The sequence below is a fragment of the Poeciliopsis prolifica genome, unplaced genomic scaffold (assembly GCF_027474105.1).
Source record: "Poeciliopsis prolifica strain line A6 unplaced genomic scaffold, Auburn_PproV2 SCAFFOLD051, whole genome shotgun sequence".
In the NCBI taxonomy this organism is placed as follows: Eukaryota; Metazoa; Chordata; class Actinopteri; order Cyprinodontiformes; family Poeciliidae; genus Poeciliopsis; species Poeciliopsis prolifica.
The window spans coordinates 4055890-4080066 of NW_026562426.1; the positions used below are offsets into that span (position 1 = coordinate 4055890).

General features: G+C 40.3%; 1 protein-coding gene across 3 annotated transcripts in view; it reads left to right on the top strand.

Annotated features, from left to right (window-relative positions):
- Positions 1-24177, top strand: part of mllt3 (MLLT3 super elongation complex subunit) — a 59690-nt gene that overhangs the window by 30621 nt on the left and 4892 nt on the right. For 2 of the 3 annotated variants that reach the window (XR_008608048.1, XM_055058703.1), the window contains exons 5-9: positions 3717-3755; positions 8575-8703; positions 12824-13387; positions 21794-21863; positions 22419-22557. Coding sequence is in view for 2 of the 3 variants with exons in the window: in XM_055058703.1 (XP_054914678.1) it covers positions 3717-3755; positions 8575-8703; positions 12824-13387; positions 21794-21863; positions 22419-22557 (941 nt within the window). In the remaining variant the exon portion in view is untranslated. The remainder of the gene's footprint in view (positions 1-3716; positions 3756-8574; positions 8704-12823; positions 13388-21793; positions 21864-22418; positions 22558-24177) is intronic. The other variant, XM_055058704.1, reaches the window with a different exon arrangement.

Genomic DNA, 24177 nt, shown 5'->3' on the forward strand with positions numbered 1-24177 from the left:
TCATAAAATGTAGTTATAGACTCGATTTCATGAAGTTTAGCCTGTAAATAAACTTAACGGATCCAGCGAGATCTCAACTAGTAAATATGCCAATCTGATCATCCATCCATTTTCTTACACCCTTGTCCCTCGTGGTGCTGGTGCCTATCTCCAGCTAACGTTCCGGGGGAGAGGCGGGGTCACCCTGAACAGGTCACCAGTCTGCTGCAAGGCCCAATCTGATCAATGTAAAATAAAACAAACAATTGCTGTTAGTATTACAGATCGTCTATAAGTCTAATACAGAGAGTGTAATCTCTTCTCCCATCATCAATTGGCATCGCAAATCTGAATATTTTTCTATAAAATCCTTGGTGCTTTGAACGTTGAGTTTAAGTTATGATACTTCCCATATATTTATTATTTCTACCTATTGTAGGTTCTCGGGTTATAAACCAAAAATAAAGCAACTTCAAAAGTTATAATTTTTTAAAAAAGTTATAATTTAAATAACACATAACTTGTATTGAGAGCCACTCCAATAAATCAATGTTCAAAGTTTCCCCCAGAAAACTTGCAAAGCCCAGTGGTTGGGCCACCAAGGCGGCCTACCGGTGGCCCACCATGTTTTTGTATTAAAAGATGTTAAGTAGACAGAAAAAGTAAAAATATTATTGGGTAATCACATGTTATGGGAAAACATTGCCAGTGAGATGCTATTTAAACCCACAAATAGTCTTAAAAACAACTACTGGGATATCAAGGCAAAGAAAACTGAGTAGATGCTGGTAGGGGCATTCAGGGGCCATTCAGACCTTCAGGGCCCCCCAGAAATGGTTTAAATTGTAACACAGACCATAGATCTAAACCTGTAGCATTCGTTTATAGAGAATGACAATGTTATTACATTTTATTTAATGGATTCAGCTGAGAAAAAAAAATTACATTTAGGATTTAATTAAGAAGTTTACTTTGTAAAAGTTTAAAGAATCATCATGATAGTTTGATTGTTGTGTTACCATGGCTACAATATGGTGTAATCGTTGTGTTTGAATTGGGTTTGTTCACAAATACATCACAACAAACAATAAATAATCAGTGATTGTTTTTAAACTCGGCCAATAAACCTGGCCTCCCTCTCACAGATTCACCTTATCGATATTTAAATATGTTAGTGATGCTGAAGTTCTTAGTAGGACGGTTCTGTCTAAGGCTCCATATCACCTCGGGCCGGCCCTACATGAAGAGCCGATGTGATGCGCATCTCTGGAATCCCCTGATGCTTTAGGGACATTTTGGTTCATTTAATTGTGGCATTTTTGGCTTTATGCTGTGGTTCTAATTACTGCTCCAGTATTTTCTCTGATGTTTATTTCATGAACTCTTAATGCTCTGGCCCAAATCTTCCTTTTAACACTTGAGATTCTGCAGTAACTTCTATTTACAGCCGCTCACCTCCAGCCCAGATCCCGTCAGCAGCAGCTTTAACCCACCTGGTAGTGACATTAAGGAGAAGCAGTGCGAACAGTCAGCAGGTGGTACTGGGTGGTACCGGGTGATACCGGGGCTTTGAGGTGCATCGCGACTTGCGGTGACAGTCGATACCGTGTCTTCATCAGGATGTCTTATATAAATCAGACATTCTTTCTATCTGTCGGTGGTACCGACTCAGACTGCATGTAGTGAACCAGGCATTTAGTAGAATGATGAAGTTAAGGTCAGAAGTTTTCTCTGCAGCCGAAGCATTTCTGTGTTTAGGAGTGAGGAGGGTTTTTTCCCGCTATTGCGAGGACAATTACGAAAATATGAATAGAAACATTTTTTCTAAGGTCAACATCAGACCCACATTTTTATTTCCGAACCATCCATCCATCCATTTTCTGAGCACCCTTCTCCCTAATGGGGTCGGGAGGTGCTGGTGCCTATCTCCAGCTGCGTTCCGGGCGAGAGGCGGGGTACACCCTGGACAGGTCGCCAGTCTGTCGCAGGGCAACACAGAGAGACAAACAGGACAAACAACCATACACACACACACACCTAGGGAGAATTTGGGAAAGCCAATTAGTCTGACAGTCATGTTTTTGGACTGTGGGAGGAAGCCGGAGAACCTGGAGAGAACCCACGCATGCACAGGGAGAACATGCAAACTCCATGCAGAAAGACCCCGGGCCGGGAATCGAACCCAGGACCTTCTTGCTGCAAGGCAACAGCGCTACCCACTGCGCCACTGTGCAGCCCATGTCCAAACCAGTGTATAAAAAATATTCTTGTTAGAGGCTCAGATCCTGCCCCCTCCTCCTCCACACCATGTGTCTGAACAACATGAAGGAAGAGAAATTGAGAGTCATTATTAGACTGAAGGCAGCCAGACTTGTTTATTTAGCTAAATTATTATATTTAGCTAAATATTATTGCTGAAGGGCACAAGCATACAAATAAAAAAATAAAAAAAATGAAAAAAAAATTATTTGAAAAAAAAACAAACACACTCAAAAAGGCACTAGAGGCATGAAGGATAAAAGGGGCAGGGGCTCAAGCCCCTTTTCCCCCCCTCTGCACATGCGTGGCTGAGGTAATTTCAGAGAAAAAGCAGCAGCAACGCGGGAGGCAAAATGCAGAGGCGGCAGCTGTGTTACCGGTCTGAGCACTGCTGGCTTTAAATGCATAAAGTATAAACCTATAAATCTTTTAGAAATGAATGTACTCTGCAAGTGAAACTCTCAGAACAAATGGGAACTCTTGCAATCCGGCTTTACGATTGAAAAAAATTGTAATAAAAGCGTGTGTTTTTTTTCTCCCCAATTATAAATTTTTCCAAAATTAAAATCAAGCGTCACTTCGTATAGTGGGGGGCCCAGTTAAGCAAGGTGGCCGCCAGGATTACAATACTCTAGGGGAAACCCTGATGTGGGTTTACTCATTAAACTTGTTTTTATTTAGAGCCTTAAATTATTGCAAAAGTATTGTAGCATGGATTATATCTGTAACACTGACCACAGGACTCTATGATTACAAACCAAACTCATATCTAAACATATACATTTTAGTTTGATTTCTGTGGGTCTTAAAAGTTCATTTCATGATGAAAACCACTCATTTGATGTGCTTTTCCACTTATTGGTGCTGCAGATTGAACACATTAAAACCCTTCGATAGAGATATGGGCCTAATAAGGAGCATTATTGTAATACTATTGCTATTAATGTGACTATTAAATACATTTTAGCCATACTATTTCAAGCACAATAAATATGAATTATTCAGTAAACTCCACACTTTGTTAAATTCCACTGTAAATTTCATGAAATTTTCTCCTTTGCATATAAACTATGTGCACAATAATTACGCAAGTTATTTTGAGGATTCATTTCATTGTTGAACAACTACAGCACTCTCTATCAATCCAAAATGTTAATAAGCTCTCAAACCTGAATATTTCACAAAGTAAAAATTAGATTTTGGCTTTCTTGGGACAATATCTGCATGTGCACAAATATTAGTGTGCAGAATTATTATGCACACTAATTATTATGCACCTTTTACTCTTCATCTAAAAGTTACTATGTTAGGTACAATTTATATGAAAAGGCCATTTCTGTATTTAACTGTGCTCCAAATCGATAACACTCACATTGTTTTATCTTTTTTGTCAAAAAAGACAACTTTGGTTACAGGAATAATAGTTCCGTAACCAAAGTATTTCTCATGTTTGTGAAATTTTCTTTCTATGTTTACAGACACGGGATCCTCACAAGCGAGGTCCAGAAGAATCAAAAGTAAGAAAAGTGAGAGGAGGAGAAGAGAGGGTGGGGCAATACATAAGCAACTAATCAGAAGGAATACTATAATGGATTCTTACTAAACATTTTTTGTGTCTTGCCACATTGTTTTTATCCTGATCTTTTATCTTCAGAATTTAATGAGGCAATACTGTTTTGACTTTTGACTTTCTTACATTGCTGTGATAAGAGCAAAAAACTATAAATATATTGCTGCACTTGATTGTATTTGCAGCAATAACAGTAGCTCGCTGTTACTGTCTTACTCTGCAGTTTTCCAGTCACAATGTCTGGGATCATGAGCGCCCCCTGCCATGAGGCAAGAGAACTGCCTGCCTCACCTCAAATCTGTTCTCTGCTGTTTCTGATTGCTCGTCAACACATGAAACACATTACACACACAGTTGGTGACAAAAAACACTGTATATTATGTACATAAGCTAAATTATGGAAAGTCAGTTCATACATTAAATGTTTTTTAGCCATTTTATTGACAATGTGGAGACAGGAGGAACATGCTCCCATAGAATGGCAGCCAGAACAGTTTGTGAGAGGTCAGTCAATCCCAGGTGAGGCTCAGCTCACTGCTGCCTCACCATCTGCGCTTCTCAGGATTTGAATGGAAAAATGCAAAAATTAATCGATTTTGAAGAAAAAAATCATTAGAATTGGTTAAGCTGAATGAAAAATATGTACTTTATAGTAAAGTACAGGGTGAAAATAGAAATATAAATAATTTTATCATTATATTATTTTTCCATGATAACAGGTGATATATGGAAAACATTACCTGTTATATATATTAAAAAATTCCCTTCTCACCCACCGCGGGTGGTTCTTATCCCCTGAGCTCGGGTCCTCTACCAGAGGCCTGAGAGCTTGAGGGTTCTGTGCAGTATCTTGGCTGTGCCAAGGACTGCACATTTCTGGACTGAGATGTCTGATGTTGTTCCTGGGATCTGTTGTAGCCACTGCTCCAGTTTGGGGGTTACTGCCCCGAGGGCCCCGATGACCACAGGCACCACTGTGGTCTTCACCTTCCAGGCCCTCTCCAGTTCTTCCCTGAGGCCCTGGTATTTCTCCAGTTTCTCGTGCTCCTTTTTCCTGATGTTGCAATCACTTGAAATTGCTACATCTACCACAACGGCTTTCCTCTGTTGTTTATTCACTACAACAATGTCTGGTTGGTTCGCCATTACCATTCTGTCTGTCTGGATCTGGAAGTCCCACAGGATCTTAGCTCTGGCGTTCTCCACCACCTTTGGGGTGTTTCCCACTTTGATCTTGGGTTTCCAGTCCATATTCTGCACAGATGTTTCTGTACACTATGCCTGCCACTTGGTTATGTCGTTCCATGTACGCTTTCCCTGCCAGTATCTTGCACCCTGCTGTTATGTGCTGGACTGTCTCTGGGCCTCCTTGCACAACCTACACTTGGGTCTTGTCTGGTGTGGTAGATCTGGGCCCTATTGCTCTGGTGTTTAGGGCCTGTTCCTGGGCGGCCAGGATGAGGGCCTCTGTGCTGTCCTTGAGTCCAGCTTTTTCCAGCCATTGGTAGGATTTACTGATATCAGGCACTTGGGTTATTTGCTGGTGGTACATCCCATGTAGGGGCTTGTCCTCCCATGATGGTATTTCTGGCACCTCAACCTCCGTTCCCTGTTGTCTGAGACATTCACTGAGCACATTGTCTGTTGAGGCTTTGTCCCTGATGTATTTATGGACCTTAGTTGTTTCGTCCTGGACAGTGGTTCTCACACTCACTAGTCCTCTGCCTCCTTCCTTGCGGCTCGTGTACAGTCTCAGGGTGCTGGATTTGGGATGGAACCCTCCATGCATGGTTAGTAGCTTTCTAGTCTTAATATCTGTGGCTTTTATCTCCTCCTTTTGCCAGCTAATTATTCCAGCAGGGTATCTGATTACTGGCAGGGCATAGCTGTTTATCGCACGGATTTTGTTCTTGCCATTGAGCTGGCTTCTCAGGACTTGCCTTATTCGTTGGAGGTATTTAGCTGTGGCTCCTTTCCTGGTGGCCTCATCGAGGTTGCCATTTGCTTGTGGTATACCTAGGTACTTGTAACTGTCCTCTATGTCTGCTATTGTTCCTTGTGGGAGTGAGACTCCTTCTGTGTGGATCACCTTCCCCCTCTTTGTGATCAGTCGACCACACTTCTCTAGTCCAAATGACATTCTAATGTCCGTGCTGTAGATCCTGGTGGTGTGGATCAGTGAGTCGATGTCTCGCTCACTCTTGGCGTACAGCTTGATGTCATCCATGTATAGAAGGTGACTGATGTTGGCCCCATTTTTGAGTCGGTATCCGTAACCAGTCTTGTTGATAATTTGGCTGAGGGGGTTCAGGCCTATGCAGAACAGTAGCGGGGACAGAGCATCTCCTTGGTATATGCCACATTTGATGGACACTTGTGCAAGTGGTTTGCAGTTGGCTTCAAGGGTGGTTTTCCACAGCCTCATCGAGTTTGCAATGAAGGCTCTTAGAATCCTGTTGATGTTATACATCTCTAGGCATTCAATGATCCAAGTATGCGGCATTGAGTCATAGGCTTTCTTGTAATCAATCCAAGCCATGCACAGGTTGGTGTGTCGGGTTTTGCAGACTTGGGCAACTGTGCGGTTTACGAGGAGTTGGTGTTTGGCTCCTCTGCTATTTACACTGATACCTTTCTGTGCCGTGCTCATGTGTTTATCTATGTGTTTGCTTATCTTGGCCGCTATGATGCCTGACATGAGCTTCCAGGTTGTGGAGAGGCAGGTTATTGTTCGGTAGTTGGGTGGGACTGGACCCTTTGATGGATCCTTCTGGATCTGCAAAACCCGACACACCAACCTGTGCATGGCTTGGATTGATTACAAGAAAGCCTATGACTCAGTGCCGCATACTTGGATCATTGAATGCTTAGAGGTGTATAACATCAACAGGACTCTGAGAGCCTTCATTGCAAACTCGATGAGGCTGTGGAAAACCATCGTTGAAGCCAACTGAAAACCACTTGCACAAGTGTCCATCAAATGTGGCACATACCAGGAGATGCTCTGTCCCCGCTACTGTTCTGCATAGGCCTGAACCCCCTCAGCCAAATTATCAACAAGACTGGTTACGGATACCGACTCAAAAATGGGGCAAACATCAGTCACCTTCTCTACATGGATGACATCAAGCTGTACGCCAAGAGTGAGCGAGACATCGACTCACTGATCCACACCACCAGGATCCACACCACCAGGATTCACACCACCAGGATCTACAGCACAGACATTGGGATGTTATTCGGACTAGAGAAGTGTGGTCGGCTGGTCACAAAGAGGGGCAAGATCATCCGCACAGAAGGGGTCTCACTCCCAGAAGGAACAATAGCAGACATAGAGGACAGTTACAAGTACCGATGTATACCACAAGCAAATGGCAACTTCGATGAGGTCACAAGGAAGGGAGCCACAGCTAAATATCTCCAACGAATAAGGCAAGTCCTGAGAAGCCAGCTCAATGGCAAGAACATAATCTGTGTGATAAACAGCTATGCCAGACAATGTGCTCAGTGAATGTCTCAGACAACAGGGAACGAAGGTTGAGGTGCCAGAGATACCATCATGGGAGGACAAGCCCCTACATGGGATGTACCACCAACAAATAACCGAAGTGGCCGATATCAGTAAATCCTACCAATGGCTGGAAAAAGCTGGACTCAAGGACAGCACAGAGGCCCTCATCCTGGCCGCCCAGGAACAGGCCCTAAACACCAGAGCAATAGAGGCCCAGATCTACCACACCAGACAAGACCCAAGGTGTAGGTTGTGCAAGGAGGCCCCTGAGAGAATCCAGCACATAACTGCAGGGTGCAAGATACTGGCAGGGAAAGCGTACATGGAACGACATAACCAGTGGCAGGCATAGTGTACAGAAACATCTGTGCAGAATATGGACTGGAAACCCCGAGATCAAAGTGGGAAATACCCCCAAAGGTGGTGGAGAATGCCAGAGCTAAGATCCATCGGGACTTCCAGATCCAGACAGACAAAATGGTAAGGACGAACCAACCAGGCATTGTCGTGGTGGATAAACAACAGAGGAAAGTCGTTGTGGTAGATGTAGCAATACCAAACGACTGCAACACCATGAAAAAGGAGCACGAGAAACTGGAGAAATACCAGGGCCTCAGGGAGGAACTGGAGAGGACCTGGAAGGTGAAGACCACAGTGGTGCCTGTGGTCATCGGGGCCCTCGGGGCTGTCACCCCCAAACTGAAGCAATGTCTATAACAGATCCCAGGAACAACATCAGACATCTCAGTCCAGAAATGTGCAGTCCTTGGCACAGCAAAGATTCTGCGCAGGACCCTCAAGCTCCCAGGCCTCTGGTAGAGGACCCAAGCTCAGAGGATAAGAACCACCTGCGGTGGGGGTGAAGGGAATTTTTTTTATATGTGTGTGTGTATGTGAGTGCTTACTGGTTGTTCTGTATGTTTAATAAAAAATTTTGCAAGCTTGAATTACAAGTGCTTTTAACTTCTTACTTCTACTCCCAACGAGTTGAAGTAAAATCCTACCAATAATGATACAGATTGAAAGTTGTAGTTTCTTTGAAAGTACCTCCGAGCTTTTTTGTTTTATTTTATATCTGTGTAGAACTTTTGTGCAAACATAAAATTACGAGCAAAGAATTAATTCAGGTATAATCAAGACATTTACTCAAATATTTACATATTTAAGTCAAATATTATCTGAACAGATAAATAAAGAGTGTCTCTCCAAGTTATACTTCACAGCCAAAATATTCAGTTATCTTTTCCTCTGGCAGGTGATGGTAATGCAGGAAGGATCAACCTTTCTGTTCAGCCAGCACCTCAAGCTGCCAACACTTCCCAACAACTCACTGACGTCATTGTCCTCTGATCCAAAGAGGAGCAAGAGTTTCCAGGTTTCAAAGGTGACTATTCCAGGTGCACTACATCACTGAATGCTTTTCTCTATTGCCTGATCATCATATTGTTTCACCTTTAAAGACCTTAAACTTCATGTATTTGGGCAGTATGAAGTAATTTCCAGATACATTGTATAATGTATAGCAGGGATGGGCAAATTCTTTTCAGTTAGGCTGGGTCGTTTGACAGCGCAGTGTGAAAGTGAACTACACCAGCTGAAAATGTAACAAATGTTGCAATTTTGGTCTCCAATCGAACCCAGTCTACCAGAGTACAAGGTGTGAAAACCCCCTTTGTCATGGGCTTTGTATAGGATTACTCTACTCATCTCTTTAATGTTGATAGCTAAGAGACGTCAAGTGCTGTTGCCAGAGCTTATTGATGTCAGGCAGCCAAGGAGGGGAAGCAGGTTAACAGCAGTGCAGGAGTGCACTGAAGTTCTGAATGGGTTCTACTGAGAGCCCCTGGGGTCACCATACACAAAATGAAAGGTCTCAGTGGTGGTTGGGCAGGGCTGTAACACAACCCATCGTCTAGACGACTTTAATGGGTTTACTGTGGTGAAATATTGACAACAGGGCTGGAGGTTAGACCCGAGGACAAATGGCCCCTGTCATTGGAACCACTGGATTTCCTCCTCTCCTCATTGCCTTTTTCTTCACTTTTAAAGTGTAGCTGTTGAAAAGACACCTACAGCTCTGCTCAAAAGAAATTGTGAGTTTGCTCTAACTGAAAACTACTGAAGAGACCTGATGATTCTCTCTCAAGAATGGTGGTCTTTTCACAGATGGTCATCCCAAACAGCAGGACGGCATGTATATTTTCTCTTGTATGAAAGGCACAGGGTTAAAGAAAAAATAATCAGAATTGGTTAAGCTGAAGGAAAAATAGGTACTTTATAGTAAAGTACAGAGTGAATATAGAAATATAAATAATTTTATCATTATATTATTTTTCCAGGTCAGTACTGGCCTGGTCAGTATAATCTTTTACTGACCTGGCCACCAGGTTTTTGTTAGCTTTGTTCTTCTGATAGATTCAAGTCTTTTTAGTACAAAATAAGTCATCCAGACAGTTGTTCTTTGGCGGTGGGTTTTGTTAGACATCTGGTTTAAACACTGAATGACTGCATTTTTCCCTCTCAACATTCAGCTATATTTACAGCTCTTTTATTGGAAACTCTAGATTATCACAGATGTGGAAGCTCGTCCAAGCATCAGCCCCTCATTACACTTGTCCATTGACCTAAGGAGGGAATTCCTAATTCCTTGTGTCTGAATAATTTTGGGCTTTGGTAAATTTTTGGCACTTTCTTTTTGGGTTTTTTGGGCTAAGTTCGGGTTATTTTGTATTTTTTCTTTGAAAGTTTTCATGATGTAAATTATATGCTTTTTTTCCCAAAGGTTCTGAATGCCAAAATAACATGATACCAGTATAGTTATGATCAAAACTGATGACAATTTAATGACAAACTTAGATTGAAAGTTGTTTTCTTTCAACCAAGAAGTTTACTTCCGATTGTCCAAGGGCTATCAATTTGAAAAAAAAAAAGTTAGCTTACATTTATTATCTAACATTATTCATACCCTTCTCAATAATCAATGGAAAAGCCTCAACTGGCATTGAAGCCGCTAAAATGCTTCTTATAAATTGTTGACAAGCTTTTTGGATGTTTTCCCTGGAATCTTTAACTATTCAGCCATTGTGATGAACTCTAATCTTTGAGGTTAGATGGACTCTTTGCCATCACCCCAATCTTTAGCTCCCACCAGCTGAAGATTGGTAGTGTCCACCAATCTTTGGGCCACTGTTCTGACTGCGGCCTAGACCTTCAAGCCTTTAATAATATTAAACATATTGTGTGCTAACTATTTTTTTATGACATTTAGCTTTGAGTTTTGAGTAACTGAAATTACCCAAACTAAAGTTTTTCTGCAAATCTTGACAATCTTGATGTTATCTTCTTCTTCATAATCATGATGCTATTTACTTTGATTAGGTTGCTTACATCATTCACTGCATAACACCTCCAAAGTATTTTGGTCCCTCCTCCATGCTTGGAATGTGGATAGTGCTCTTCAAAATATCCTTCTAAAGTTATCAAGCACCAATGAAAGCATAACAAATTAACCATATCATTCTAGACTTTGTGAAGCTAGCAACTCAAGTTTTTCTCTTTCTCATATACATATTTTTTATATGTATAGCTCGCCAAACATGCTGATCCATTGTAATTGTGGGAAATGAAGAAGTTTGTCTCATGAAATCTAGGTAATCAGTATGCATGGCTATGAAATCTCAATCACCCATGGACCATGTGCATGAAATCAACATGTCTCACAGAATACAGAGTACACACAAAGGAAAGACAAAGAATATATGTTTGTATACACAAACCATGACTATCTTTGTTATTTTTTTTTTTTGAAAGCCATACATTGTTCACCTTACAGCTAGGTGCCAAGTAGAGGCGTATTCTATTTGTCACTGTGCTGTGTACCATATTAGGTTCAATATTTAAAGTGTTATATGCATGTCAATAATATATTTGACCAGTTTGATGGAGTCATCCCTGCTCTTAAGACCCAGATATGATGTATATTTTTAGTGGCTTAGATGCTAAAGCTCAAGGAGAGTGATTGAGACATTTGTATTTGTAAAAAATGAAATATGTCAAGAAAATCAGAATCAATATCATTCAAATTTTCAGCAAATATTTTTCTGATATAGATCAAGGACTGTGTTGGTTCACATGTTGATCATCCATGTCAGGATGAGGATTTAACAGCAGCTTTGGAATATTCTTAAAGTGGAAGGACCATCTCAAAACATGCCCTGAAAATGAAAGATTCCACATATAAAAGTAGACAACCTTAGACAAAACCAAGCCCGCATAGAATTTCATGCTAAGCATTTTGGTAGATCATTTTTACCATCACTTTCAGTTTGTTGCAGTGATTCAACAAGATATCGTCCACTAAGCCCAGTTTCCTGAAGACATAAAGCTATAGTCAGTATTGCAAAACAAACATATCCCAAGACATTAAAAATGTGCTATTGGGGCACTTGAAAGGCATCAAATACACAACAGACCACAATACAACATTATGCTAAGTAGTAAGAGCTACTTCACACAAAGCTGGATGTCTGGGAAAGCAATTTTTATGCATTTTGGTCTTTCATCTACACAAAACAATAATTTATAAAACAAAAATGGAGATTTGAAAAAACAATTATTTGTGTTTTTTTTGTGTGTACGTTGGAACACAGATTTAGGGACCCATGCAAAACAGTCTGCAACAAATTATGCATCAATGTATCCACATACATGGTTTGATATGATTCCTAATCAACATAAGTTTAAAATAAGTCTAATATTCTGTTATTTAAAAGTAATTCAACTTCTGTAACTGCCTCCTGGTGCCATGTTTGGGGTGCTACTGCTTTGAAATTTTCTGAATTCGAAGCAGAAAATCACGGTTGTTTTGAAGCAATCTGATTGGCTGACATAGGTTTTAGCTATATTGTATTTTTCTATACAATATAGCGGAGATAATTGATTTTTATGAAGTTCAGACTACATGTATACAAGGCCTAAAGATGATTTAAGATTTGACTGAGCTGCATAAATACTTCTGAACAAAAAATAAGAAGCAAGCCAAACCAGATATATGTGCCCTGAAATTTTAATTTTTGGTGCAAGTACTGAATAATCCAAAGTTTCAGAAGTCAGAGATAATTTAAATCTGGTTCACCTAAAAGTGCAGATTCTTTTGAGTAACACATTTAGGACTCTTGCTCAACAAAAACCAGATTAAAATTGATCCAAGATGTTTGTCATCTGAACTGTAGTGTGTCACAACCCTTTTGAGAACGTTAGCCATAAGAGGAAGTTCAGCGATGGGTAGCCTTACTAAGAACTGATTAGTTTAAAATGTTTGCTTTTTTAGATGAAAGCAGATGGTAAACGTTTCTGTAACCTGATCCAAATACAGTGAACAGTTTACTGAGCAGAAAAATTTAGGAGATTCCCAGAAACCAAATTTGCAACAAGAAGCAGATTAGTTTCTTAATTTTTCTTCATATTTATTGAAGATGTTTTTTATGTTTTTTTTTTATCTGTAGGATTGCTTCAAAGGAGGTAAAACTGACCTCCTCACAACAGCCACAACCACTAGCACTAACAGCAGCAACTTTTCCAAACTCCATAAACCATCCAAGGACCACAAAGACAAGCCTTTAAAAAACTTGAAAGAGCCCAAAAGTGCCTTTAGAGACTCTGGCTGGGAATCCTCAAAAGTCCCCAAAGAATCTTCAAGAAAACCCAAAGAGAATCAGCCACTAAGAGATAGCAATCCGAAGATGGGTTTTAAGGAACCCAAGTCTTTGTCCAAGGAGCATCGAGGTGAGGGACTGACCCATAGATTAGGCTTAAACAAGCGACTCTCTGTGTTGGACAGTGATGAGCTTATGGCCAAAAAACGCAGAAAGGGGTTTCTGGAATCATCGGTAAAGCAGACATCAGGTTCAGACTCTCATTATTTCGACAAGAAAAAATCGCGAATGGCAACAACTAAACTACGCCCAGAACTGGATGAAGCAGAGCACAAGAAAGTGTCCAGGCTTCCACCGTTCCAGGAGTTGGTGGACCCCAACGACTCTGATATGGAAGATCAGACCAAATCAGATGTAAGTTGAGCACATTACCTCTCCATTCTTTGGTGTAAGAGTTTTAAGAAGCAAATGAGTTAATACATAAATGTTACTGGTGTGTCTTGTGGGAAACACCATCCATTTCCAGTGAAACTTCAGAAGGGGGAAATGTTGGTGGTCAGTCCCTCTTTGGTGTGGAGTACCATAAAATCATAGAACCAACAGGAAGAGAGTTTTTAATGGTGGTCTGGCAAGCTGTTGGGGGCTGGTTGAAGGGGTGGACACCTAATAAACTGAGGTAGGAGTTCAGCTATATGTGTGGCCAGCAGGAAATGATCAAAGCTGTGAAGAATAGTTAGAAGATGCATTTTGCAGTTGCCTTTTTGACCAAAACAGCTTAATTTCACCTCACTGTGGTGAGGTGAAATGCTTAAAATGTTGGAACACTGCTTGTTTTTGTACCGTTCCTCTGCCCTTACAGGAAAGAAAACTTCCTATAAGTGCCACTAAAGGGAAAAATTCCCTGGAGTGGCTCTTTTCATTAGTAGAGACATTTGACTGGGTTGCCTGGTCCACACACATTTGGTGGAGAACGTCTCCATAAAGAAAGGCAGTAATAAAGCCAAATAGTAGACAAGAAAATTTATGGTTTTACAACACCTGAGAAGAAAAAGGAGATGCTGCCATGAATGGCAAAGAGTTTGACTTTAATCTTTGTGAGAGAGGGAAAAGGGTGCATATGTGTGGTGAAAGTCTGAATCCCACTGCTTTGAATAATTTTCTTTAATGCATTGCTGTTTTTATTTCTATTTTTAAAAGTGTGTGAAAGAGAGAGAAGGGTGTCATTTGTGCATGCTTCTATGGAGAAGTGTTCTTGGCCGGGGTGTTCTTAACATGTATGATCCGAACTAGTGTTTCTTTGTCTGTGCTGTATGGACAAAGCCGTTCAACTCTTATCATACAGAGAATGGGGATGGTAAGAGTTGTAAAAGGGAATATAGGGTGTTTTGTACTCCCCAAGCAACCAACCCCGGTGGCTGAGCACCAGGCCAACAGACCGCTGCTCTCATTTACTTGTGTGATGTCTGTGTTTTTCTCTGAGCAGTGTGTCTGAAAAATCATAGGAGAAGAAATGTGGAGTTGGTGATGATGACAAGGGAGAGCAGAGTGCCTTGCATGAAAATCATGTTTAGAGCACCCTGCATGTGGGAGTTGACCAGGTGATATCGCCTACAGTTTTCAGACATCTTGGGTGAATTGGTGTTAGATGGCTTTTGTAGACTTCATATTCCACAGAGTTTTGATCTAGTCACATTTAAATTTTAGATGGTTATCAACTTGCAGATTAATTTTGATGGAATTCTATTTTTTCCATACATGGTTTTGGAAGGAACATGACAAATATCTGGTAAGAAAAAGTAGAAATACACAAAAATGAAAATATTTCATCTTTTTTATTTACATTTTAAAAGTCTTTTAACATTCTTTGTCTGAAAACACTAAGAAAACTTTTTACGTTTCACATGTCACATATTGAGTTCAAGTCTGAAACTCAAGCTGAAGTCAGTAAAAGAAACTGTTTTACACTCTACTAGCAAAAGCCGTGAGGTCTGGGACTCATGTCTCATTATCAGTCTTTATTTCAAATACTTATACATGAAGATAAGTTGTTATCAGAGTTGTAAAAGGAATCAAATAGAGCTGAACAATTTATGATAAATTTATCAAAAAACTTTTGTTTGCAATAAGCCATTCATGTTCTCTGTGTTTGTAATATATTTGATGGAACTTGTTTAGTCAAATATATGTTCATAATCTTGAGATGGAAATTAATGAATCTCTGGTGACCTTAGCACCAGAGATCGGTGCTGAGGTCACCAATCTCACCAGAAGTCACCAGAGATTGGTTCTGAGGTCACCAAACCAGCCCAGACCAGTACCCTACCACCACCTTGCTGGCATCTGATTGGAAGTGGAGCTCCAGTGGGTTACTGATGCACCCACTGGACCATCTATCTGGTCTGTCAAGAGTCCCTCTTGTTTCATCCATAAAACCTTTGAAAATTCTGTCTTCAGATATTTCTCTGCCTAGTCTTGAGGCTTCAGCTGAAATCTGGTTCAGTGGTGGTCGAGTCTCAGCCTTTCTGAGCTCTGAATATCTGGTACTTCTAGGTAGTACAGGGAGGTATATGACAAAACTGGAAGGTACAGACTTCCGATGACTACTCATGATTGTTCTCAAATCCTTGGCAGTTAATTTGCATCTTTTTTTCTCAACATGTTTACTGAACCCTGTTGACTATTTGCTAAGAAAGATTAGATAGTTCTGCGATCACATCCCAATATCTTTGCAGTTTCATGAGTTCTGCATCCCTCTGAGAGACTTTGTCACTTTTGATGTCCATCCATCCATTTTCTGAGCACCCTTCTCCCTAACGGGGTCGGGAGGTGCTGGTGCCTATCTCCAGCTGCGTTCCGGGCGAGAGGCGGGGTACACCCTGGACAGGTCGCCAGTCTGTCACAGGGCAATACAGAGACAAACAGGACAAACAACCATGCACACACACACTCACACCTAGGGAAAATTTGGGAAGGCCAATTAACCTGACAGTCATGTTTTTTTGCACAGGGAGAACATGCAAACTCCGTGCAGAAAGACCCCGGGCCGGGCTACAAGGCAACAGCGCTACCCACTGCGCCGCTGTGCAGCCCCCACTTTTGATGTTTCAGAGTGATTTAAATCTTTTTTTGGCATACCACCATATTTTACCCCTGTAAATTGGCCATTTTTTACTGTAAATTTCCATATTATAGTAATTATGTTGCCAGTCCCCTCACCTCCTGCTCTGATGAAAGCAGCAAACTGCTACAAATTTCCCCTACTCTCCAGTCCAAAACACATTTTCCCTAAAGAAAAGAATCTGCGTAATAATTATGCACACCTTGATGTGTATCAACAAGTGATACACATCACTTGCTGTGATTAAATTCATTAGGCAATTAATTTTATCCACCTTGAAATGAGAAAATATGCCGAAAAGTGATAAAATGGTCAATATACTTCCTTGCCTAATAAGTGTGCATATTGTGTGAATTACATAGATGCACAGTGTGAAATATTTCAAGCCTTTTTTTCTTGTCACTTTGATTAAGGCATACAGATAACGAAAACACAAAATTCTGTGTTTCAGAAAATTTGAATATTGTAAAAAATTCAAGTACAGTCATGGCCAAAAGTATTGAGAATGACACAAATATTATATTTTCACATGATCTGCTGCCCTCTGGTTTTCATGTGTGTATGTCAGATGTTGTCATCACATACAGAAATACAATTGCAATCATATTATGAGTAACAAAAGCTTTTATTGACAGTTAGAATGCGTTAATGCAGCAAGTCAATATTTGCAGTGTTGATCCCTCTTCTTCAGGACCTCTGCAATTCTCCCTGCCATGCTCTCAATCAACTTCTGGACCAAATCCTGACTGATAGAAGTCCATTCTTGCACAATCAATGCTTGCATTTTGTCAGAATTCCTAGGTTTTCGTTTGTCCACCCGTCTCTTGATGATTGACCACAAGTTTTCAATGGGAGTAAGATCAGGGGAGTTTCCAGGCCATGGACCCAAAATCTCTATGTTTTGTTCCCTGAGCCAGTTAGGTATCACCTTTGCTTTATGGCAAGGTGCTCCATCATGGTGAAAAAGGCATTGTTCATCACCAAACTGCTCTAGGACGGTTGGGAGAAGTTGCTCTCGGAGGACATTCTGGTACCATTCTTTATTCATTGCTGTGTTTTTAGGTCAGACTGTGAGAGAGCCGACTCCCTTGGCTGAGAAGCAACCCCACACATGAATGGTTTCAGGATGCTTTACAGTTGGCATGAGACAAGACTGGTGGTAGCGCTCACCTCGTCTTCTCCGAACAAGCCGTTTTCCAGATGTCCCAAACAATCGGAAAGGGGATTCATTAGAGAAAATGACTTTACCCCAGTCCTCAGCAGTCCACTCCCTGTACCTTTTGCAGAATATCAGTCTGTCCCTGATGTTTTTCCTGGAGAGAAGTGGCTTCTTTGCTGCCCTCCTTGAGACAAGGCCTTGCTCCGAGAGTCTCCGCCTCACAGAGGCACTCACACCTGCCTGCTGCCATTCCTGAGCAAGCTCTGCACTGCTGGCAGCCCGATCCCGCAGCTGAAACACTTTTAAGAGACGGTCCTGGCACTTGTTGGTCTTTCTTGGGCGCCCTGGAGCCTTTTTAGCAACAATGGAACCTCTCTCCTTGAAGTTCTTGATGATGCGATAGATTGTTGACAGAGGTGCAATCTTTCTAGCTGCGATTCTCTTTCCTGTTAGGCCATTTTTGTGCAGTGCAATGATGACTGCACGTGTTTCTTTAGAGATAACCATGGTTCACAGAAGAGAAACAATGATGCCATGCACCAGCCTCTTTTCAAAGTGTCCAGTGGTGTCATTATTACTTAATCATGACAGATTGATCTCCAGCCATGTTGTCATCACTACCCACACCTGTGTTAATGAAGCAATCACTGAAACGATGTTAGCTGGTCCTTTTAATTTTCTAGGCAAATATTGACTTTGCAATTAATTGCTGTTACGCTGATCACTCTTTATAACATTCTGGAGTGTATGCAAATTGCCATTATAAAAACTGAAGCAGTAGACTTTGTAAATATTAACATTTGAATCATTCTCAAAAGTTTTGGCTATGACTGTACATGGAAAATTGAGTGGAAGAAAAAGCAGCCCACTTCTTCTGACACTTCCTTTATTCCTTAGAAGAATTTCTCAATCTCTGTTGCTAGTGCACTTTTTCTTACCACAATTTCCTTACACACAACTATCTATTTATCTGCCTTTTTGTTTACAATATTTTAATTTTCTGAAACACAAAATTTTGTTTTTTCATTCTCTTTATAATTTCTTTATCATCAAAATTACAAGCAATGAATGCTTGGAGTATTTAGTAAAAATATTCATACAGTATATGATGAATTTCTGTGTTCTGAGGTGAATACAAAATATATTGGCCTTTTTCCGTATTTTTTCATATACGCATATGATACAATTGCATTTCTTTTTAAATATCCAACTTGTTGCCATCACTGAGGTAAGAGGCCTGATTCATCTCAGCAGACTGATATTCAACTTTTTTTTGTCTGCAAAAAGAACCCCTTTAATGGGCTGGAATGGAGTAGGACAAAAGCCCTGAAAAGGAGTGGTACTAAGATTTATGACACATTAAAAAAGCTATCCCATAAACCAACAGACCAGTTGTGTGTCGTTGGTTGTCAGGAGGTAATGACTACTGAAGCTTTTTATCCTCACTGTGTTCTTTTTCTCTGATGTTTCTGTTGGAGGTCACTGTTCGCTTTGTGTTTTTTGGACAGCAGTGGTTTACAGTGACACCCCCACACGAATTAGAGCTTGCACACTTGGATCCAAAACTATTTGAAAAATTGTAGGCTTGGTATCACTTCAGTATGGTTGACTTTTAAAACATAAGTATTTAGCTTTTACAGTATTATGTACTTGACTCCATATTTGATATCTCTATTATTGCTGTATAAGTTTTGTCCTCTTGTTGTTATTGTTCTTTTTTCCTTCTTTGTATGAATAATAAAATGCCTTACAAGCATAGTATTGTAAAATAAGTATAACAAATAGCATGGTATTTGCACAGAAAGTTTTAACAAAAATGTATGATATGATCTAATTGCCTCAATTTAACTCAATCAAAATAGAATGTTCCTGATTTGTCCTGATAAAAAATGGCCTCAGTAGTTCAAATGCTTGTGTTTTTAATGTGGAAGAATTTATCTATCTATTTTTGCTCATGTTCTACCCTGACTATTAAATGTTAAAACGGCCTGCTATTGTTTAGCACCAAGTGACTCTTTCTCTACCATCTTATTAAAATGACTTATCCTGTAGGAATGATATATGTGTTTTTAGCTCAGAAAATGTAACTTTAAAATGCTTTGAACAGTTATCAACCCAAGCTTAGTGTGTGGTGATGGCATTCTGTCAGACACAAAGAGGAGAAATGACAATATAGAGACAGGAGCAATATGTTCCTGTTGCTATTGGAAGATGAATAGCAACTGATAATTAGTGTGTTTAATATTAGTATAGACTAGTTCTAAAGAAAGATTTTCCTTCTTGTACAAAATCAAGTTACCGTAACTTGATGGAGAAAGGTTGTATCTCACGCCCTCATACACTGGAAGGCCTAGGGGTCAGAAAGGCATTGAGTATTATGTACAATTGACTTTTTTAGTACTGTAGCATGGTATGATATTATTCCCTCATCAAAATCATATCACAAGTTTTGCTTCGATTCTTTCATGCATGTTTGCATGAAAGAAACATGCAACCATTTGGGGTGCTTAAACACTCATGCTCCCAAAGCGCCCCCTTTTCCATTAATCTCCTTCTTGAAGCTTGATGCATTCTCCAGCTGAGCTTCCACCTTACAGAGCACTTTTCCCCCACTCAGCTCTGCCAGACTACCTGCAGCAACAATGAGAAATCACCTGGTGGAACCGTGCATCTTCTGAGCTCATCATACAAACTACTATTAAGTCCAATACTTCTAAGAATAGTTTTAAATGGCTTAATTCAGAAACGTTGAGATAATATCCTGAAGGTGGAGTGTGGCAAAGGATCGGAGCTTCTTAAAGAGACAGAGGCCAATTTCAAAGCATCAGACATATAGCCATGAAGACAAGAAAATGTCTTTCAAGTTGTTTTGATATATACAGCATTTTCATAAGAACTGATGGTAACACTCTCTTGTTTGTGATATAAAATGGAATACCACCATTGAGGAAGCAGAGCCTACGGACTTTTGACCAGGCTCCCCAGTCTTTGTTGCTGATTTTGCTGAGGTGGTTGAAAAGCTTCTCGGTGGCAAGGCTCTGGGGCTGGATGAGATTGGCCCGGAGTTTCTTAAGGCTCTAATGAGTAAACTCATCACTCTCATCAGGGGTTTCCCCCCAGGCTTTGAAAACAGCAGTTTTCAAACCACTGATTTAAAAAAAAATAATGTAGACAAATCACTCCTGCAAAATTACTGGCCAGTCTCCAACATTCCATTCATCAGCAAAATTATTGCAAATGCAATGTTTGAACAGTTAAATGGCTTCCTTACAATAACACCGCTTTGATGTCCTTCAGTCTGGTTTCTGTGCTCACCAAAGTACTGTGACTGCCTTTGTCAAAGTGTTTAAGGACATTAATATAAACATAGACTGTGGCAGAAATACACACTGCTATTTCTCTTGGACTTCAGTGTAGCATTTAACAATGTTCACCATGACATATTATTGAAAGGACTGAAGAGTTGGGTTAGACGCTCCGGTCCAGTACTCAACTGGTTAGAATCTTGGATAAGGAACAGAGATTTCTTTATTTAGATAGAAACCTTATCATCGAAGCACACAGAAGTCACATATGAGGTACTCCAAGGTTCAATCCTAGGAGCCTTCCTATTGCTGCCATTAGCTCAGGCTACAATAGGAGCTAAGGTTGGCTACCTTACCTACGCAGATGACACACGTCTATATTACGATGTCACCACTCGACTCTGAACCCATCCAATAACTGAACAGATGCCTAGAACAGATAAATGTCTAGATGTGCCAAAACTTTCTCCAGCTAAACAGAAACAAAACTGAAGTTATTATCTTTGGACCTAAAGGGGAATGATCTATAGTCAATGCACAGCTTCAGTTATTACAGTTGACAACTAGTGATCCAACCTGAAATCTGGGTGCAGTAGTGAACTCTGACCTGAACCTTCAGAGTCACATAAAGACAGTTACAAAGTCAGCCATATATTACCTGAAGAATATTTTCAGAAATAGAGGACTAATGTCTCAGCAACGGTGTCTTTTCATGTCCTTCCAGCTGCTGCTGGAGGTTTGAAAAATGTTATTCAGGTTATTCAGGCAGCACACTTCCAGATTGGATTATGATGCATTATTCTAAACTAAATATTATCTAACTGCAGGTTGTATAAAAAAGCATTTTCCAGATTTCTGACAAATTACCAAAAGTTATTCACTCTACAGTAAATCATAGTTTACTTATGGGGTTCTGAATGGTCACCAGTAGAGATCTCAGAACTTGAAATCAAGTCTGATTCTGTGATGTTGAACATCCGTTACACTGTATGGTCGTTGTGGATGATGTGTTTGTATCGAAAAGCAGAACTGTTGTTTTCCATGTAGCTATCATAATGTGGTGTCTCAAAACAACTAGTTTTTTATTGTTTTATTGTAATAAACCAGTCAATGAGAAGAAATCTCCCAATGTAAAAATTGCAACTCAACAGGAGATATGTTGGTGGGTGGTGTTTACAATTTTCTGAACAAACCATGTGTATTTTCTCTAAGTGGTTTCTTTGTGTTCTTTTTCTCAGTCTGAACAGCCCAGTCCTGCCAGTTCCAGCTCCAGTTCAGGTTTTGCTCCCTCACACCACAAACGTCAAGGTAGTACACCTGAATTACTCTCTTCTTTTCCTGCTGTTCACAGGAGTTTATACACAAACAAAATCTGCAGTTCAGTCAATTTTATTTACAAGGTGCCAGTTCACAAAAAAACTGCATCTGAAACTCTGCAGATACAGTAAGCAAAGCTTTAATGATTAAAGCCACATTAGGGGTGAAAAGGAAACCATAGAAATGTCCATTTTTATGTTGGAAATGGAGAACATCAGACAGTAAACAACTGAGTGGTGGGCCAACATCGCTCTGATCTGCAGAAAACTAAGGAGAGCATTGGCGGGGAAAAAGAGATCCACATTTTACAAGAATAAAATTTTAATAAACAGAAAATTTGATCAAATCAATGCATCACCCAGCCCTACAGCAGAACAAGCCCGTTCTAATCAAGAAAGACAGAGGATAGGTGCCAGAAAATGGCCAGTTTCAATAGGAACCAGCATCACATCCAACATCATACTTTTATAATAGCATTTTATCTCTCTCTTTCAATGATTTCATAAATGAAAAGTTGTTGTGTGGTTTATTGTATTTGACATGTAGTGCTTGGGCCGCTGCAGTCAGTGGTGCAAGGTCTGCAGTCAGATGACAACGATGATGATTCAGACGAACTTGAAGACCATGACATGGACTCTGATGCAGAACGACAGCCACAAACATGTCTCACACATCACCAACACAGGTTAGTGACCAGTAAGCAGAGCAGAGTATAATCAGGTCTGGCAAAATAATCCATATTTAGGTATAATAATTATTATGATTTAAAAATTTAAACTTTTTAAAAAATACCATATAATATATTGTATAGTAATACAATACAATAAATTTGAAACAGCCAAATTCATTTTCATCTCCCTAAACTGGTGCATATCTTCCCACAGCAGCTATCCACTATAATTTGGAGGTATTTTACCTATGAGGCAAACAAACGAGAAAAATCCTGAAAAGCTCAGAGTTTGCTCCAGCTCCAATAGCTAGGTGTGTTTTCCAGGTGCAGAGTTGGCCTCTGCCAAGAGGCAGCAGACTCTATACTCTTTTGCGGATACCAACGAAGACAGAAAATGTCCATCAACAAACAGGTCCTCTTCTTGCTAAATAGTGAAACCACTAAAGACGCTTTTCCACTGAGAAGACATGGACTAACCAGTTAATGTGCAGTTCAGTTCTATCCCATTGCATGCTGTTCCTCACTATTGTGCCTGGGCCATGAGTGCACAGCATCAACTGATGCTGAGTGTCACTGCAAACAGTGACACTCAGCAATGTAAAACATTCAGGTTCTTGTTCTGATGGACTCAAATAAACCTAGATATTTTATTTTGTCTTATAGAAATTCCTTGCTGCCTCAAACATAATAATAAAGGCTCAGATCAGCTGATTATTCAGCTACACATAGAAGCATAATTACATTCTGGCACTTTATTGTTTTCAATGTGCAATCTTTTGGGTTTAGGTACAAAATATGTAAACCAATAGCCACTCATGAACTTTATTTTATTCAAAGATCAAGTAAAATTCACATCTCAACCTAATACGATATACATCTGCTGAACTGCCACTCAGACAGAAATCTGACGACAATTTCATTCTTTCTCTCTTCTTTATTGCTGTTCGTTCTTGAGAGCGATGAGCTGCTAGCAGCGCTGCTAAATCATGGTCATTCCAATCCAAAACACGTGTTCCTGCTGCTGCTCAAACTCATAATTATGCTCCTTTGTACTGAGCAGCTCTCTGATAGCAAACAGCCTGTTCATGGTCCACAGCTAAACTATAATGTTGTTTGCAGTTTTGAGAGGTAATCAAAAGTCAGTCAACGACTGTGGTCAGCTGTCAATCCAATCACTTTGGTGCAGTACTCAGCTTGGTGCAGCTGGTACTACTGCTGAAGTAGGTACAAAAATCTGTGTACCACCAGGCAGAGCTGTGCCAGATCTGCTAAAGGAAAATGAATCTTGCCGGGGTGGAGTGGGACCAAACCGGTTAGAAGCGCTCTAGATGCTTTTCATCTTCAGCCGTAAGATGAAAAGCGTCTTACATATGCTCACACAGCAAGTCATGATGCTCAATTCCATTTTGTTCCCTGTTATCCAATATTTTTTTTGTTGGTCATTCATACTACTGAGTGATGCAACCTTAGTCAGATTTCTGCGTGAACGGTTTACGACACCAAAGCAACACTCATGAGCAGAAGAAGAATGTAGACTAACACAAGAGCGCTCCTTTTATGGCAGTATTGATGGACAATGCTGTCTGTGATTTTAAAGCTATTGCGCAGAGACCCAACAGTAATGTCACAAGATCA